At 44.4% G+C, this 17,171-nt stretch overlaps 1 protein-coding gene across 1 annotated transcript in view; it reads left to right on the forward strand.

Annotated features, from left to right (window-relative positions):
• The window catches only part of KIF26B (kinesin family member 26B), a 411,118-nt gene extending 409,238 nt beyond the window's left edge, over window positions 1–1,880 (forward strand). Inside the window, exon 15 of the mRNA XM_077811877.1 lies at window positions 1,732–1,880. Coding sequence (XP_077668003.1) covers window positions 1,732–1,880 — 149 coding nt within the window. The remainder of the gene's footprint in view (window positions 1–1,731) is intronic.
• Window positions 1,881–17,171: the final 15,291 nt, after the last annotated feature.

Raw genomic sequence — 17,171 nt, forward strand, 5'->3', positions numbered from 1 at the left:
TATTTATAGCTAGAAATTGCTAAAGTTCATAGAAGTTTGTCTTAAAAGGAATTCACTATCATAGCCTCAAACCAAGGAAGACTTAAATAAATAAAAATAAAAGCCTAGAAGAAAAAGATTAAAAGAATTGCAATGAACATGCAAAAATCCATACTTGCACGCAGATGAGTGACAATTAGGTTTGGTCTACACTTAAAACTTATACCAGAATAGCTGTTTCAGTTAGGTGTGTGAAAAAGCAGGACCCCCCCCCCCCCGGTGCCACAGCAATGCTGACAAAACCCCCAATGTAGACGTGGCTCTGCTGATAGAAGAGGGCTTCTGTCAAAGTCTCTGACATCATTAGGGGAGACGGTGTTTCTGCACCAGCAGAAAAATTCCTTGTGTTGGCATATGCTGCATGTACAGTAGGTAGTGAGGCTGACAAAGGTATGTGAACTTAGGCTTTGTAGCGTAGACATAGCTTCAGACACTCTAGGGGGATGTGTGTGTGTCTATATCTATTTTAAAAAAATGAATCCAGTTTTATTTGGGGTAGTTGCTACTTGTAATCATTATAAGCCAATGGGACTTTTGTTGCAGCAGTTGCTTTTGAAAAGTTCTAATTTTCCCTTTGATAAGTGCAGCAGATAACATTACCACAGAATTTGCAGTGTTTGGTACACTTGACAGGGGGAGTCTCGTGAGAGTTGCAAAAATGTAATCTAGTTACCAAGGGCATACACACAGTTTTAAAGGTGACCACTGGAAGTTTGCACAGATCAACATTCACTTAGTCATTTGCTCCGTTGCTTCCATTTCCCATTGGAGAAACAAGGCAATCCTCAAGCATTGTACAGACTCCAGACCTTAGGAGTGAAGTTTAGGTGATGTAGATTAGCCAGATTCCCTCAGATCTACCCTCACCCAGACTACTGCTGTGCAAGGGAATCCAAGCTCTCTTAATATATGTGCTTAGGAGCCATAAAATGTTGCAAGTTAAGTTAGCCCACAACCTACTTTAAACATACGCTTTCCAACATGTAAGACTCACTTACCAATGGGGAAAACAGGTGTAACCAGGTCTAGGAGATTCAAAGCATAAGAAAGTGTAAGGCTCCAAATTCAGCGAAGCACTTAAGCACGTGCCCAAGTCTCTAAATCTATCCCTATTCAGCAAAGCACTTAAGAAAGTCAATGGGACTTAAGCACATGTGCTGAATGGGGATGGACTGAAGCAGGGCATGAGTATAAGGGGGACTAAATCAATGTAAGTGGATCTAACTTACCCTATACATCACTTCTGAATTTGGTTCCATAGGGTTCCACCTGTATATTTCATACAGAACCAAGTTAACATGGAAAGTGAAACACACACATTCATGCCTCATACCAATCAATGGAAAGTACTTACCGTGAGCACTGTGGTTGTTATAGAGTATTTGGGGGTGGTTTTCTGGGGGAGAGCATACGGCTCTGTGAAAATGTGGTACGACGACAGTAATCAGTGATTCTGGAGCAGATGGGAGAGCATGACACTAGATGAAGAAACTGCTGTTAATATTTAATATGCTACTGTACTATTTTCACGCTCATTGAATATGAAATGCAGCTTTAAATGAAAATGCAAACCTAGAGTTGATAATATGTACAACAGGGGTGGGCTCAAAGGCTTGGGTCAGGCCCATCTGTCCCAGTAATCTGTGCTGGGTTTTGTCCACTGTCCTCACTACCTTATTTCCTTTCTCACAGTTGACCTGGAGCAGGTATTCGAGTTGGATTCCCTGGAGTATTTGGAGGCCCTGGAGTGCGTGACTGAGCGTCTGGAAAACCGAGTCAACTTCTGCAAGGCCCACCTCATGATGATCACCTGCTTTGACATCACTTCCAGACGTCGATAAAGGACCAACCTCAAGAAAATTTCAAACTACTACCCCCTCCCCTTCCTGCTTCTTTTGAACAGCACCCCAAAGACAACAGAATGAGGATGAAGGTTGGTGTCAAGTTTTGACTGTGTGAGAGAGAAGAGATTTTCTTTATAACACCGAAGAATAGTATAAAAAAAAACAAATATGTGATGAACGCAACAACACTGAGACGTAAGGATGCCAATTTCCCTAGCCTGAAAGAGCACTTTTAAGGACATGTTTGTAAATAAGAACTGCTGGCAGAAGTGACTTCTTCCCCTGTGTTAGCTGAGAGAGGGGAAGGGGTGGTTGTAGGATGGACTGCTGTTGAGAGCTTCATAAAAAAAATATTGCAGAGAAAGACTATTTAAGTGCCTTGCAAATCTTTATTATCCAAACATTTATGTTCATACTTTCTTGTGTACATATGGTGCTAGTCAAAGGAAACAAAATCAAACATTTTTGAAATGTATTTACAGCTTGTTTTTTCTCTTGGTGTTTTCTCCTATTTCAGACTTGCTGTTTCTAAGTAACTTGTGTTTGTAGAGATATTTCCTAATCAGTACAGCATATGAATAAATGTTAACTGTCTTTTATCGTTACCGGAGTAAGGCCACTCAAAGAGAACATTACCTCTCCCAGATGGTTCGAAAACTGTTTCTGGCAGTGAGTGAGGTTAGATTGCACCCTCTTTGCTCTTAAAGTGCTTTATCTGTTAAAGAACATTGTGAATATTACTGTTGATAGAGTTTTACATGGTACCATGGAAGAGGAGAAAGAAAACTATTGCAAAATAACTACTGCAATATGTGTTTCATTTGATGTAACTCTACCATTTGTTCTCCTTTTTGATATACCCTTAGCCTTGTCCTGGTGATGCCAGAGTTATGGCTGACAAGACACCTTCCTCTCAAACCCCTATTTTCAGGTGCTAATAACTTTCTGGAAAATTACCCTTTAAACTGAGGTTCTCATGCTTACCAGTCCAAAACTGAATGATTTTTGGGGGTGTGTGTGTGAAATATCTGGTGACATTTAATTTGATCATTTCTTGAGTTATCCCATTTTTAAAACATTTTTCATCTGCTTTTTTTCTGTGATGGATCATTCCACAGTCAGGGCTATAACTGAGGGGGCACTTGCTCGGCTCAGTTGTAATTGTTCAAGAAATAAACACACCTTATAAATGAGTGGACATATCATTTTGGGCATGGAGTGTATGTCACTTTCCATACCAAATTAAGTGCCAAATCTTAGTCCCACTAATGCCAATGGGTCCAGCTCTGCATGTGCGAAGAAATGCTGTTGTATTTATTTCAATGCATATATGAGCACTTCCATTTTATAACACACTGAATTATTTGGCACAGGTTTTTTTGTTTACTGAAATAAGCACACACACAAATTCTGCTCTCAGTTACACCTGGACAGCCTTGGGCATATGTAGTCAGTGGAGTTATCTGGGAGAAAATAAGGGCAGAATTTAACCTATATTCCAATATGCCTCTAATCACTGGTTTAGAAACTCAATCACATTCTATATGTAATACCTCCTTTATTAGCTATGGGCCTCTTAATGTCCCGTTAATGTCCATGGTGAAGTGCCCATTGACTTCAGTGGTGCAGGTTTGGATGTTGATTCTGCAGTGAACTCCATGCAAGGGGACCTTTGCACAGAGCCCCGCCTACCTAAAGCTCTTTCCAGGATCAGGGCCTTAGGCTGAAAGCTCCTTGGGACTCAGGATGTCTTACTTTGTGAGCGTGATGCTTCCTGGACACATACAGGACACGTACAACATCAAGCCCTTTGTTTGTAATACATCAAGCAAACTGATGGCACTAAGCAAAGGATTAATACATAACACAAAACTCTACACATGCGCATGGAACAATTACTGTGGATTTCATAAACTGGAGATTCCTGACGTGTGTGAAATCCCAGCTATTCTGTTGTATTACTCTAGCGTTATGCACTTGCGTAAACTCTGTGCATCAAACACAGAGCAGGGAGTGGCTGGGAAGCATAATTATTCGTCCGTTGAAAACCAGTTGCATAATGTTGGTATCTTGTGTGTGTACACAATGGTGTTAGGGAGCTACAGACAGATTATAAATGGAAAGCAGTATGTTAAAAGCTAGCAAATACTGGATGCAAACAAAGTGATAGGCTGGCAAATAGTAAACACAGAGAACATGTTAATACCTGACATCTGACTTGGTAAGTAGACTGCATTGTCCTTTTGGCCCCAAACTTTCACATATTGTCACATTTTGCAGATCACTTGTATGGATTTAAGCTTCTGTACATCATTTTTCATCACCGGGGTGTGCACAATGTCAGCTACATAGTACAGTCCCTGTTACCTGCAATATTTAGGCTCAGTGATCATGAAAGTTACTGTCTTGAATGCTATGACCATATGTTTAGCAGTGTTACAGCTGTAGATTCTAAGACATTACAAAGAAGTCTTCCATTTATCTAACATGTTTGCAGTATTGCTGTAGCCATGTAAGATATGAGAGAGACAAAAGCATTGAGGTAGTGTCCTTTATTGGACCAAGTTCTGTTGGTGAAAGAGATGAGCTTTTGGGCTCCACAGAACTCTTTTTCAGGTCTGAGTTTCCAGCTCTGAAGAAGAGCTCTGTGGAGCTTGAAGGTATCTCTAGCAATCCTTTTAAATGATATATTATTTACTAGCTTAACTTTGTTAGTCACAATAGGCTACATTCATCCTTTACGTAGCTCCAATGAAGTCAATGCAGTTACATCAAGGATGAATTTGGCCTATTGTAGTATTTATTTGCTGTGTAATCACAGTGCTTACAAACATTTTACTTATGGGACAAAGACTTAGTTAATGAGGATGAACAATTCCACCACACATCAGTATTGTATGCTAAAATATATGGTCATTTCTTTGTAGAATATATGGACCTGCTTGAAGCTCTACTACTGTACTTTTGAGAATTAATGCATAAAGGGGAATGAAAATCTGCCACATGTTTACATCTGAAGCTGCAGAATTTCTGCCTGGGTGAAAATAGCTTTTTATTTGCCTCTATTTTTATATTTCAGATATCATTCCAAGACACAAAATGGATCATTCAGAAATATTTATTACCTTATTACTGGAAGACCCAAAAATTCTACAAGCCGCACCCTGGCAATCCCACACTTTTTAGCAAGTGCCAACATAAATGCTATTCTTACTTTCTACTGTCCTTTTAAAATCAAGGTATCTTACTTCTCCATGTGCAACTTAATAGAATGCCAGGATTTGCATACTGGAACATCTTTTCAAATGAATGGAATGACAGGATGTGAGAAGCACATCCAGGCAACTAGCAGTTGAATGTAGCAACGTTGGCTGTAATTAGGTTTCAAAGTGAACATTCCGTTAACATGAATGGGAGGTGGTCACAGTTCTCTAATTTCAGGTTTCAAAGTGAGGACTGAAAAAGACATCAAGGTACTGGCTTGCATTGCCATGGCTGTCCAATGCACTGTAAGGACAAGACATTTTGGGTCTAATTCTGAAATCGCTTACCCACACAAACATAAATAAAGAGGTAGTGGAGGTATACGAGTTTAAGATCAGACCAGGGCTTTTCTTAAATCAAAACCAGACTGAAAACCCTTGACTTAGGGGGAGTTTGAATCTGATCTGAATGTGGACAGCTCAGCTGGTCCCCTATGTTCTATAATAATGAGCCACATTAAAAACCAAGATCCAAGTGGGAGAGGACTTTGTGGAAGGCTGGAGTGATCACTTTAGATACTGGAGAGCACAGCAAAGGTTATGGAAAACCTGGTATTTTTGAATAATTCACTCAGTTGTAAGCAGTGTTCCCACTAATTTTTCCATCCATGTGCACCACCAGTAGAAACCAAAAACCTAATATAAAATATATTTTTAAAAAGTTACCATGGGATAATTTCTCCAACCAGGACAGGTTAGGAATTTTAGAAATCACTCCTCAAAGAATTAAATTTAAGCATGAGAGAAATAAAAATTATGAAATGCACAGACCAGTCAAAAAACTAAAATAACACACTTTGAAAGAAGTATCAAGAAGTACCAACAACAATAAAACAAGTATGTGTGAAAGACAGAGTGTGTGTGTGTGAGAGAGAGAGCGAGAGATGCGCATTGCCCCTTTAAGTAGATCGGGCACGTTTAGACACAGCAGCAGCTGGCCACAAGCTCTGTCCTGAGCCCTGTGGTGTGCCCCGCTCTGTGGAGATGAGGTACAAGGGCCGGGGGGAGGGGGCCATTTGGACATCAGCACTTCCTGACCCCCTCCCCTCTCAAGCAGGAGGCTCCCGGGAGCAGCATGGGAATGGCGGGAGGGACACCTGAAGTATACAGCACTTGATAGCCTGCTGGGGGGCTGCCCAGCTGCGCAGCTTAGAGAGAACTTAGACTGTAAGCAAGGATTACATGGAGGAAATGTAAGCGAAAACTGATACTGGTCCTGTCCTTTCCTAAAGCAATACTGTACGGTTATAATGGGCTTGAGTCACCTCTCATCTACAGAGCCATAACAGAAGAGCAACTCCATTAAAGTCACTAGAGTTACAGCTGTGTAAAAACTGGTTGAGGAAAAGGAGAATAAGTCTCCTTGTAACTTCTTCAAGTGCCCGCTGACTTACTGCACGGCCAGTCGTAGAAATGGAGAGGAGTCTTCTTCTCTTTCCTCTCCTCGTGTGACACAGCTTGATCCTCCAAGCCCTCTATGGCCTAGAACAGAGGTGGGCAAACTATGGCCCACAGGCCGTATCTGGCCCACGGGACCGTCCCGCCCGGGGAGGCTAGCCCCGGGCTGTCCCCTCTCCAGCACTCTGGGCTGCGCAGCTGCCAGTCCTGGTACTCTGAGCAGCATGGTAAGGGGGCGGAGGGGTTGGATAAGGGGTAGGAGGTCCTGGGTGGCAGTTAGGGGACAGGGAGCAATTGGATGGGGCAGAGCGCTCAGGGGACGGATAGACGTGGGAGTCCCAGGGGTCCTGTCAGGGGGCAGGGGTGTGGATAGGGGCTGGGGCAGTCAAGGGACAAGGAGCACGGGGCGGGGGTTGATAGGGGGTGGGGTCCCAGGCAGGCAGTTGGGGTAGGGGGGTCCCGGGAGGGGGTGGTCAGGGGACAAGGATCAGGGGGGTTGGGTGGGTGGGAAGTTCTGAGGGGGGCAGGAAGTGGGACGGGGAGGGGGCCAGGCTGTTTGGGGAGGTACAGCCTTCCCTACCCGGCCCTCCATACAGTTTCAGAACCATAATGTGGCCCTCAGGCCAAAAAGTTTGCCCACCCCGGCCTAGAACAATTCTGAGAGTCTTGCCTGTAACCTCTGAACCCTCTGTACATCCTTCCTCTAACTTCCAACTAGATAAATGCTAGAGGATTCAGAAGTGCAACTGCAATATCATTTTCCTATGAATGAGAGATGCATAAAAGGTTCATAAGGGTCTTTTCTTCCAACTCTCTGCATGGGAATTAGTGGTGTATGAAGGGTCTTTCTTTAATATTTATTCCATAACATGGTTCATTCAAAAATAGCAACTATAACCCTAAATCTGCAGTCTGAACTCTGTGACAGTTGAAAACCATGAACCACTTGTTACAAATGGTTCTGATTTTGCGGGTTAAAAGCAACAGTGGAATAAAGATATGTGTATTCACACAGGCAGACTCATACAGAGACATGATATGATGGAGCAGGGTAGCATAAAGGTTTTATCGCCTGGTTGTTCACAAATGGCAAAGACGTAAGTTATGCAGTTCACTGTAAGGAATATGCCACATTTTATAGAAAAACTCAGATGTGAAACATTTGAATTGGACCTATTTTCTTCCACCAACCCATAAAGCCAGGCTGCCTTAATTCCCATGTAGAGGCCCCTGAGTGAAGGAAATTTTAAAACCTACAAAAATGATCCAAAAGAGCTTTTCTATATGTCAGGGTGTCATGGATTTAAGGTCAGATATCTTACAACCACGAGTGTTAAAAGCACTAGTGTACATAGCAATTTCAAGCCTGAAATCTTTGCTCTCCAATAAGATTAAGCTTGTCTGTCTAGCCCTGATGGTTTGTAAAATAGTAACCTTAAGCTTCTGACTTGAAGCAGATTGAATATAGTAAACATGAATCTTTTAAATCAGTGGTTTAGCACAATGGCACTCAACCTTTCCAGACTACTGTACCCCTTTCACACATCTGATTTGTCTTGCATACCCCCAAGTTACACCTTACTTAAAAACTCCTTGCTTACACAATCAGACATAAAACTACAAAAGTGTCACAGCACACTGTTACTGAAAAATTGCTGACTTTTTCATTTTTACCATATACTTATAAAATAAATCAACTGGAATATAAATATTGTACTTACATTTCAGTGTATAGTATACAGAACAGTATAAACAAGTCACTGTTTGGATGAAATTTTAGTTTGTTCTCACTTCGCTAGTGCTTTTTATGTAGCCTGTTGAAAACTAGGTAAATATCTAGATGAGTTGATGTACCCCCTGGAAGACCTCTGAGTACCCCCAGAGGTACTCATACCACTGGTTGAGAACCACTGATATAGCAGATCTGTGTTTGGGGGACAGGGTGGTTTTTGAGGCTGCTAAGAAGTTTGGGATGATGGAAGTAATTCTCATTGTGATGGACTGGTGGGCATATGATTTCATACATGAGCTGATGGATGACTTTCCTTGTTTCTTATCTACCACAATCTATTTCTGTCCCCTTAAATAAAGGCACAAATTTAGGGCAAAAAAATCCTGCTCCTACTGAAATCAATGGGGTTTTTGCCATGGACGTCAATACAAGCAATACCTTACCTACAATTTAATGTTTGGGGGTTTTTTTTTGCTAGTAAAAGTAGCACTCAACCAGAGCTGGCTGATGCCCTGTATTTAGGGTTTGAAACAAATTTCAAAACAGCCACAAGGTTGTGAATGATTTGTCAACTCATGCTTAATAATCTCTGTCTGTTCCATTTATACTGAACTCACCATAGGGTTATCTGAGAACCTGAATAGCCACATGCCCCCTAGAAAATAATAAACCATTTTATTTTATTGACACTACCTGGTCTTCTTTCGCCCGTCTCCAGAAAACAAATCAGTTTCACTTTTTTTTTTTCTTTAAAGCATCATAGCAAAGCAACCTTTTCTGATCTAGCTCCCACTGAAGTCACTAGATCTTCCACTGAGAGCAGCTCAGGCCTATTGAAGATGTGGACTTCAGGCTGATCATTTTAGGTGATTTTGACACAGCAGGAGAATTTGGGGTGATTCTGTTTTATCTAGGAAAGGCAGTATTCAAAGCAAAACATTAGATATGGGTGATTGTCTTTGAAACTAACTTCAAAACACTCCCAGAACAAACATTCTTTGAGTGGTCCTACTCAGATATTGAGCAAACTTTATAATAATGGTAATAAAATGGTGCTTGAGGCAGTTTCAGCTATACCTATATTACATATATGCTATATATGGATGTATTCACCCTATAGAGCACGTGTGTGTGTGGGGGAGGGGGGGGAGTATTTACATATAACACACACACACACATTATGTATACATAATTATTAACTTTTCTAAATTTTAATTCCTTCCTTTCCGGTAGCTGAACTGCTGGTAACTAACTAACATCTACATCATATTCTATGTATGAAGGATATAATTTATTTGTAAACTCAGGATGGTCTTGTTTTATAGAGTTGCTTGTATTTTATAATTTATTTACACATCATGGTTGGAAATGCTTATCTAAGTGCTATGCATTGAAGTGTATATTTGCTGAATCCATTTCATTCTGTCTGTGGCTATGTTCTTTCTCATAGTGACAGTGTTATAAACCCAGGTTGTGGACAAGCTGATAGAAACTATACTGGCCCTAAGAATAGAAATGTCCATAAGAAGATGGATCAGTAGCAGATATATATTTTATCAGCTAAATTTTATTAGAACGGAAAGATGAAACAGACAGCATGAGGACAAGTTAAGAATCCAGAAAGTCGCAGCCATTTGCAAGCTGATCATATATGAATACATTGAGCCATTTGCCATTAAAAATGTAAAGTTTACTGTTTTGCTGGCTAAAAAATCTCTTGCCTTTTGTGGTATATGAGGTGTGAAACATATTGTCAAAATAGAGTGGCATTAAATGTTTACTTTTATCTTATTGGTACTTGTGCTTCCCAGGCCAGGAAATCTTGCTTGGAATGAAAGGCTTCATTATGGAGTGGGGGGAATGTTTGTTTTTTAACCCACAAGACGCTGTGATGTTATGGTGAGAGAGAGAGAGTGAAAGCACCTTTCTCAGCTCGTTCTACCACCTAGATGCTCTCTAAGAAACCGATCCCTCAAGGCTGGTGCTGGAGGAACTGAAAGAACAGAAAAATAACTACCTAGTACAGCACCATGAATAGCAGCAGAAGGAAAGTACAACCATGGGGCCTAACCCCATGACCGTTGCTCACATTAGTCCCCTCCAAGTCAGTTGGATCACGCACAGAGATAAGACTCCTCATGTAATTAGGGGGCTATGGAATCAGGATCCACGAGGAGCAAAGGAGAACCTACAAGAAAAAGATAGCTTCATGGCTATACTCCTCCTCCTCTTTCTGTGTTGGTCATGTCAGTTTCCCTTAGGCCAAAGAGCAGCTGCCTGCTGTACAGTATAAACGCAAGTGTGGGTTTAGCGGTCAAGAACCCTACTCCTCTGAGCGATGGAGGTGCCAGGCGCAGCTGAATGTGCAATGCTGACAATTAAACACTCTCCAAAATTGCCTTTGATAACTCAGTACCTTTCCCTCAATGTCCTTCAGGGAATGTCTCACACACCCAGCAGGAACGTGCTTTAGTTTTCTGGAGCAGGTTTTGAAGCAGAGTCACTGGGTATTGTCTAACGAATGCACCCCAGGTTGTGTGGTCATGCACTTCAAAAATGGGAAGGGAAACAGCCTGAGACCTGCTTGGAGACATGTATACACTGCTGTTGTGAGCTGTTTAAATAGTCTATACTTAAGGCAGGACATTTTTTCATTTAAATTATTTTGCTAACGTCTTCCTCTTTCCTAAGGGCCTGATCAGTTTTCTGTGCTATACAGTAACTCCTCACTTAAAGTCGTCCCGGTTAACACTGTTACGTTGCTGATCAGTTAGGGAACATGCTCATTTAAAGTTGCGCAATGCTCCCTTATAACACTGTTTGGCAGCTGCCTGCTTTGTCCACTGCTTGCAGGAAGAGCAGCCCGTTGCAGCTAGCTGCTGGGCGCTTGGACCCAGGGTGTGCCGGCAGCCCCCCATCAGCTCCCTGCTCCCCTAAGTTCCCTGTGCGGCAGCCGCCCAGCAGGCTACCAATTGCCAGCAGTTCAGCTGTCCCTCCCCACACTGCCATGTGCTGCTCCTACCCTCTGCCTTGGAGCTGCTCCCAGGAGCCTCCTGCTTGCTGTGCAGGGGAGGGGGGAAGAATGTCAGGGCATCCCGCTCCCCCCCCACTTACCCCTTCTCCATATAGGGCAGCATGGGGACAGGACAGGGCTCAGGCCAGAGAGAGCTTGCTGGCCGCAGCTGCTGTTTCAACTTCCTGATCTTTTTAAAGGCAATGTACTTAGAATGTGGTGTCAGCGTACTTAAAGGAGCAATGCGCATCTCTCGCTCTCCCACACACAAACACACAGTGTGTGTCTCTGTCTGCCATGCTGTCTCCCCTCCCTCCATTCGTGCTGCCTTGTAGAGTGTGAGGTTACATTAACAACAATGTGTTAACCCCTGAGGGCTCAGCCGAATGCTAGTTCATTATTTTGCAGTAAGGCATTCCCTGGGAAATATCCCACCCTCTTCTACTCTCTGACTTCACCACATCAACCAAGCTTCACAATCATCATTGCTGTGTACAGTATTAAATTGTTTATACTGCATGTGTGTGTGTATATATATATATATATTTTTGTCTGGTGAAAAAAATGTCCCTGGAACCTAACCCCCGCCATTTACATTAATTCTTATGGGGAAATTGGATTAACTTAACATCATTTCGCTTCAACGTGACATTTTTCAGGAACATAACTATGATGTTAAGCGAGGAGTTACTGTACCATTGCATACAGGTTGGAGAGGCGGTGGGGGCTAGTTTACAGAATAACATTCAATTGTCAGGGATTGCAGTCACGTACCAGGACCACATATTCAAAGTGACAAGCCAGGGGTGGCCATATAGAGGCCAGATTTCAAAGATGCATGAGATGGTTTGGCAGTTAGAGAGGAGAAAATGTTTCTACTCCCACTTGTACTTTTTGGTGGACACAACCCACAGCTCTGACTCTCCAACACTACCACTGCCCTGGGCCAGTGGATTTGAATGTTGATGCTTCTCCACTGTTATGGCAAATGATGACAAAGAGCCATTTATTTGTTCTTTTGGCTGTTCAAAATAGTTCTGATTTGCTCTAAATAGCTAAAAGGCTTTACTGCATTTTTTAAAAGGAACATGAGGTAATTTATCTTCATTATTGCTACCACACATCAGCATTGGTAGCAAAAGGCCTGAAGTGCCTAAAACAGAGGCAGAGGTTTTATCACGGGTATCTTCGGCTGAGCTCTGGGAACATAGTTGCTTGTCTAGCTAGACATTTGGGCTGAAAACAGGCCCCACATTTAGGAGAATTAGTTAACCATTTTCCCGTTCTAAGTCACCATAAGGCTAGGCTAACACTTAAGGGCTGGATCAAGGCTGCTGTGACAGTGGGTGGGAGAAGGGAGGGTACCTGTTCCTGGAGGCAGAGCCAGGCTGGGTGAATGCTCTCACCTCTGAGCTATAAGGCAGAGAGGCATATCCTCTCTCTCTTTTTTGTGTGAGAGAGGGTTGACATGGTTTAGGTGCCTAACTCTAGGGGAAGGTTCATGGCTGTGAATCCCAAGTGGAGAGAGGCACCTCCTGATAGGCCCCAACTCCCTTTGAGGAGTAGGGTTTAGGTGGCATGTCCCACTGGCTAGCTCAGGTGATGATCATATTGATGGAGGGGCTGCCAGATAGAATTTCAGTGACTGGTGTTGAGACCCCATTCAAATTTGGCCCAACCATCTCTCTGTCCAGATGGAGAGGCGGCTGGGCACCCTGGTACACGGGGTGTCGGTTCCTGTAAGGCAAAGAATGGGAGTCCACCGATAACTTGACTGCTGGCAGCACCAGAGAAAAGCGAGACCTGGGGTCCGGAGAGGAATGAGCAACCAGAACGGGGTCCCTACCGGCAGAGGTCAGGAACCAGAATTTGCCCTGCCAAGAAAGATCTCACTTGGTGCCACTGCCCCACTCAGCTATGGAGAGAGGGAGCCTGGCGCTCCCCACCTACAGGAATAGGGGCAGGGTCTTCTCGCACATAGTTCTTATGTAAAGAAGAACTGGGGAGGTGGGAGTGCATTGGAGGTCAGGAAGGAGCTGGAGTCTATATAGAGCAGATGAGAAACAGAAGTGGTTACCTCAGCTCTCCTGGCACACCATAGAACCTGAGAGCTGAGCACATACCACTGTAGAGTTCTAAAATGTTCAAGTCCCCCAAACAGCTGGCAGCATCAGAAACCTTGGAGCTACAGGAGGAGGAGACAATCCGCTCTACATGAAAATTAACTCCTTTACAAAAAGTTAAGAAAGTGTTTTGGTGCTGTTATTTCCCAGTGTGAAATGATTTCATTTACCAGGAGCCATTTCATGAGAAGGGTAAGTCTGACAGCCCTGGAGGATGACATCTACCATCTAGCCACGGAGCACTACAGCTTTGGCTGAAGTAGGGCACGTTTCATGACCTCTAAGAGAAAGGGGAGAGTTCCTGTCCATTCAGTCCTCAGCTATTCCAGCAACGAGCCCTTACCTGGGAACTGCCCTCAGGACAGCAAACCCCATTCATAGAAGAATGGGTTGGCAAGGAGGCTTCACAGTATTACTCTCTGTCTCTCTCTCTCCCTCCTCACTGGAAGGTAATTTTATGGGTTTAGAAACCTCACATCCAGTCATATGGCAGATTTCATGCCAGCCAACTGGCAAAAGAACACATGCAGCTGTATGTGTCTGGCACACACCAGTGTTTTCATTTTGGATCTCCTAGCTACCTTGGAGCAGCCAGACATGGGTGTGTCTGTGTCTAATTCCTAAATGTGCTGCAGAAAGACAGCAATAAGGCGGCCTCACTCCTGTGCCAGTGGAAGGTAACAAAGAGGGTTTCCATTAATTTTAATGGGGGCAGCCTCCTGCCTCTCTCTGTTCAGCTCTAGTCTCTACCTGTAAGACATAGGGAGCGTGGAGACAATGGGAGATGTCCTCTTTGTTCAGCGGTAAGAAAATGAGTTGCTCAGCAGTAGTTGCACTGATCAGGGCCAGAGCAGGCCATTCAGCACATATACCGGCCCATCCCAGAAGCACGGCTTTATGCTACCAGGGATTCTCCTGACCACTGTTGTCCCTAGCGCCGCCTTGAGGGGTTGGTGGGGAGCAACAATGCTCATGACCCTTCCATTCCACTTCATATATTTTGAGCCCCATCTCAGAGGGGTCCCTCCTGGGGCCAAGGTAGCAAAGGACAGAGCGGCGGAGGAGGCATACCCCATCCTCCAATTCCACATCCACCGTGGCCCAGTTTTATTAAAGCTTCAGCTGCTCCTACATCATACTTGATGGAAAACCCAGTATCCTAAAGTGGCATCATAGGAGCCCAGCATTGTTGCTGCAAACATTGTTAACACCATTTTTAGCCTAATTTTCCATGGACCATGGTGGGCATCTCAATTATATGAACAATGAAAAAGCTAACAGCCCCTGCACTGGCGTAGTGGTTAGTGACTCACAAGGCGGTTGGACAGGCATGGAGAGAAACACTTCGATACAATACCAGCCTGGTTTTCATGGGCAGGGAGCAGTGATGTTTGTGTTCTGAAGGTTCTCTGCAGAGCCGGTTACAATGTTGGCGCGTACAGTGAAATCCATGGCAAATCTGCAGGAAAGCTGCTAATCTCTGGAATCTGCATATCTTCTGAGTTCATTGATCTCTATTGTTTCTGTTTAGAAGCTGAAAAAAATGGTGACAACTGGCAGCAGCAAATCCTATTTTGTTGGCATTCAGGAATAGTTACACTTAATACTGAAGTGGCACAAAGTGATTTACAGGGAAGGTTGTCACAGAAGCAAACTATACTTAAAATAAAAACCTAGCCCAGCAAGAAGGCACCCTGCTCACGCTCCAGTTATAGTTAAAAAATTGGAACTATAAAAATATTTATTTCCACAGTAAAAAAAAAAAAATGTCCTAGGTACCTTTTACTCCTCTCTGTGAAATTTCCTAGAGCTCCTTAACTTCTGAGGGCAGGACAAGAAGCAATGGGCTTAAATTGAAGCAAGGGAGGTTTAGGATGGACATTAGGAAAAAGCTTCCTGTCAGGGTAGTTAACTACTAGAATAAATTTCCCAGGGAGGCCATGGAATCTCCAACACTGGAGATTTTAAAGAGCAAGTTAAACAAACACCTGTCAGGGATGGTCTAGATCGGGGTAGCAAAACTACGGACTGCGGGCTGCAGGCGTTTTAATCCGGCCCTCAAGCTCCCGCTGGGGAGCAGGGTCGGGGCTGCTCCCCACAGCTCCCAGAAGCAGCGGCATGGCCCCCCTCTGGCTCCTACGCGTAAGGGCAGGCAGGGAGCTCTGCTCTGCACACTGCCCCTGCCCCAAGTGCTGGCCCCACAGCTCCCATTGCTCAGGAAACGCAGCCAATGGGAGATGCAGGGGCAATGCCTGCGGACAGGGCAGTGTGCAGAGCTGCCTGGCCACGCCTCTGCGTAGGAGCCAGAGAAGGGACATGCCGCTGCTTCCGGGAGCCACTTGAGGTAAGTGCTGCCCAGAGCCTGCACCCCTGAGCCTCTCCCTGCACCCTAACCCCCTGCCCCAGCCCTGATCACCCTCCTGCACACTAAATGCCTCGTTTCTGGCCCCACCCCGGCACCCACACCCCCAACCGGAGCCCTCACCTCCTCCTGCATCCCAACCCCAATTTTGTGAGCATTCATGGCCTGACATGCAATTTCTATTCCCAGATGTGGCCATTGGGCCAAAAAGTTTGCCCACCCTGGTCTAGATAATATTTAGTCCTGCCATGAGTGCAGGGGACTGGATTAGATGACCTCTTGAGGTCCCTTCCAGTCCTACGATTCTATGATAGGTTAATCTCCTGTGGGCTGTAATACTTTTGGTGGGTTTAGTGTCCAGGTGCTGGTGGCCTCTGATATACAGGAGATCAGAGTAGCTGAGTGGGTGGTCCTTCTGGCCTTAAATTCTATGACCCCTGGAGATGGTTTGACTCCTTATTCTTTTCTAAAATCATAGGCAGGGGACCCGCATATGTCCTGGATAGATTACGTCAACTGGCCACAGCAGCAACAACAATCAGAGAGTCATGAAAGTAAGAGCTAGAAAATACCTGTTAGTGGGTCTGAAAGCCTGATGAGCTCGTAGCTCATTCATAGTAGCTGCATCTACTGGATTCTGAAGGATTCAGGCACAAAAGCTGGCAGTGGCTCAGCTCTTCCTGGTTTGCCTGGAATGAGAATCTGGTTTTATGGAACCAGAATTGCTCTGCCCTCTCCAGGCACCCATAGTTACACCACCCCCCGGGCTTTGAGACAGGATGCTTGAGGTGCCTTCTCAATGTGTTTTGGGGGCATTAAGTAGCCCCGCCCTCATTTTCCTTTAGGGTGGCACCAGAGAGGGGTTTGGGTGCAATCACAGGGTTTTCAGAGGAGCCAGGAAATGGCCTGTCCCCCCACAGGCAGTAGGAGAGAGGGGAAGTACTCCACCTTTGCTGCCATCAGCTATTCAACTTCCAGGACGCATCACACTGCAAAATGCGCACAGCAGCCAGCGGAAACACATAGTCTCCTCCCCTCTTTCTCGGTCTGAGCAGGTTCCAGCAATTAAGCCATTTTCTCTCTCACATATCCCAAAAGAAACAGGGGATTGTGGGCCAACGACTCTACCCATTAGTCCCTCCAAGAAGAAAGATGGTAAAAGGGGCCACCTGGTGCATCTCAAAGACCCCAGGAAGGGGGCACCAGATGCTACTAGGGAGAGGGACATGGAGGGGCATTCGACAAACACAAGAAGAAATCAGTGGTAAGTGGGATGGGTAGAAGCTCTGCTGGTTGTAAGAAGGCATCCACTTAGTTCCACTCAATGTCCAAGTGTGTGGGCTGACGTTTTTAGGTTTGGCTGGAATTTGAACCTACTCAGATTTCAGGTGATTGCA

Source organism: Eretmochelys imbricata, chromosome 3 (assembly GCF_965152235.1).
Source record: "Eretmochelys imbricata isolate rEreImb1 chromosome 3, rEreImb1.hap1, whole genome shotgun sequence".
NCBI lineage: Eukaryota > Metazoa > Chordata > Testudines > Cheloniidae > Eretmochelys > Eretmochelys imbricata.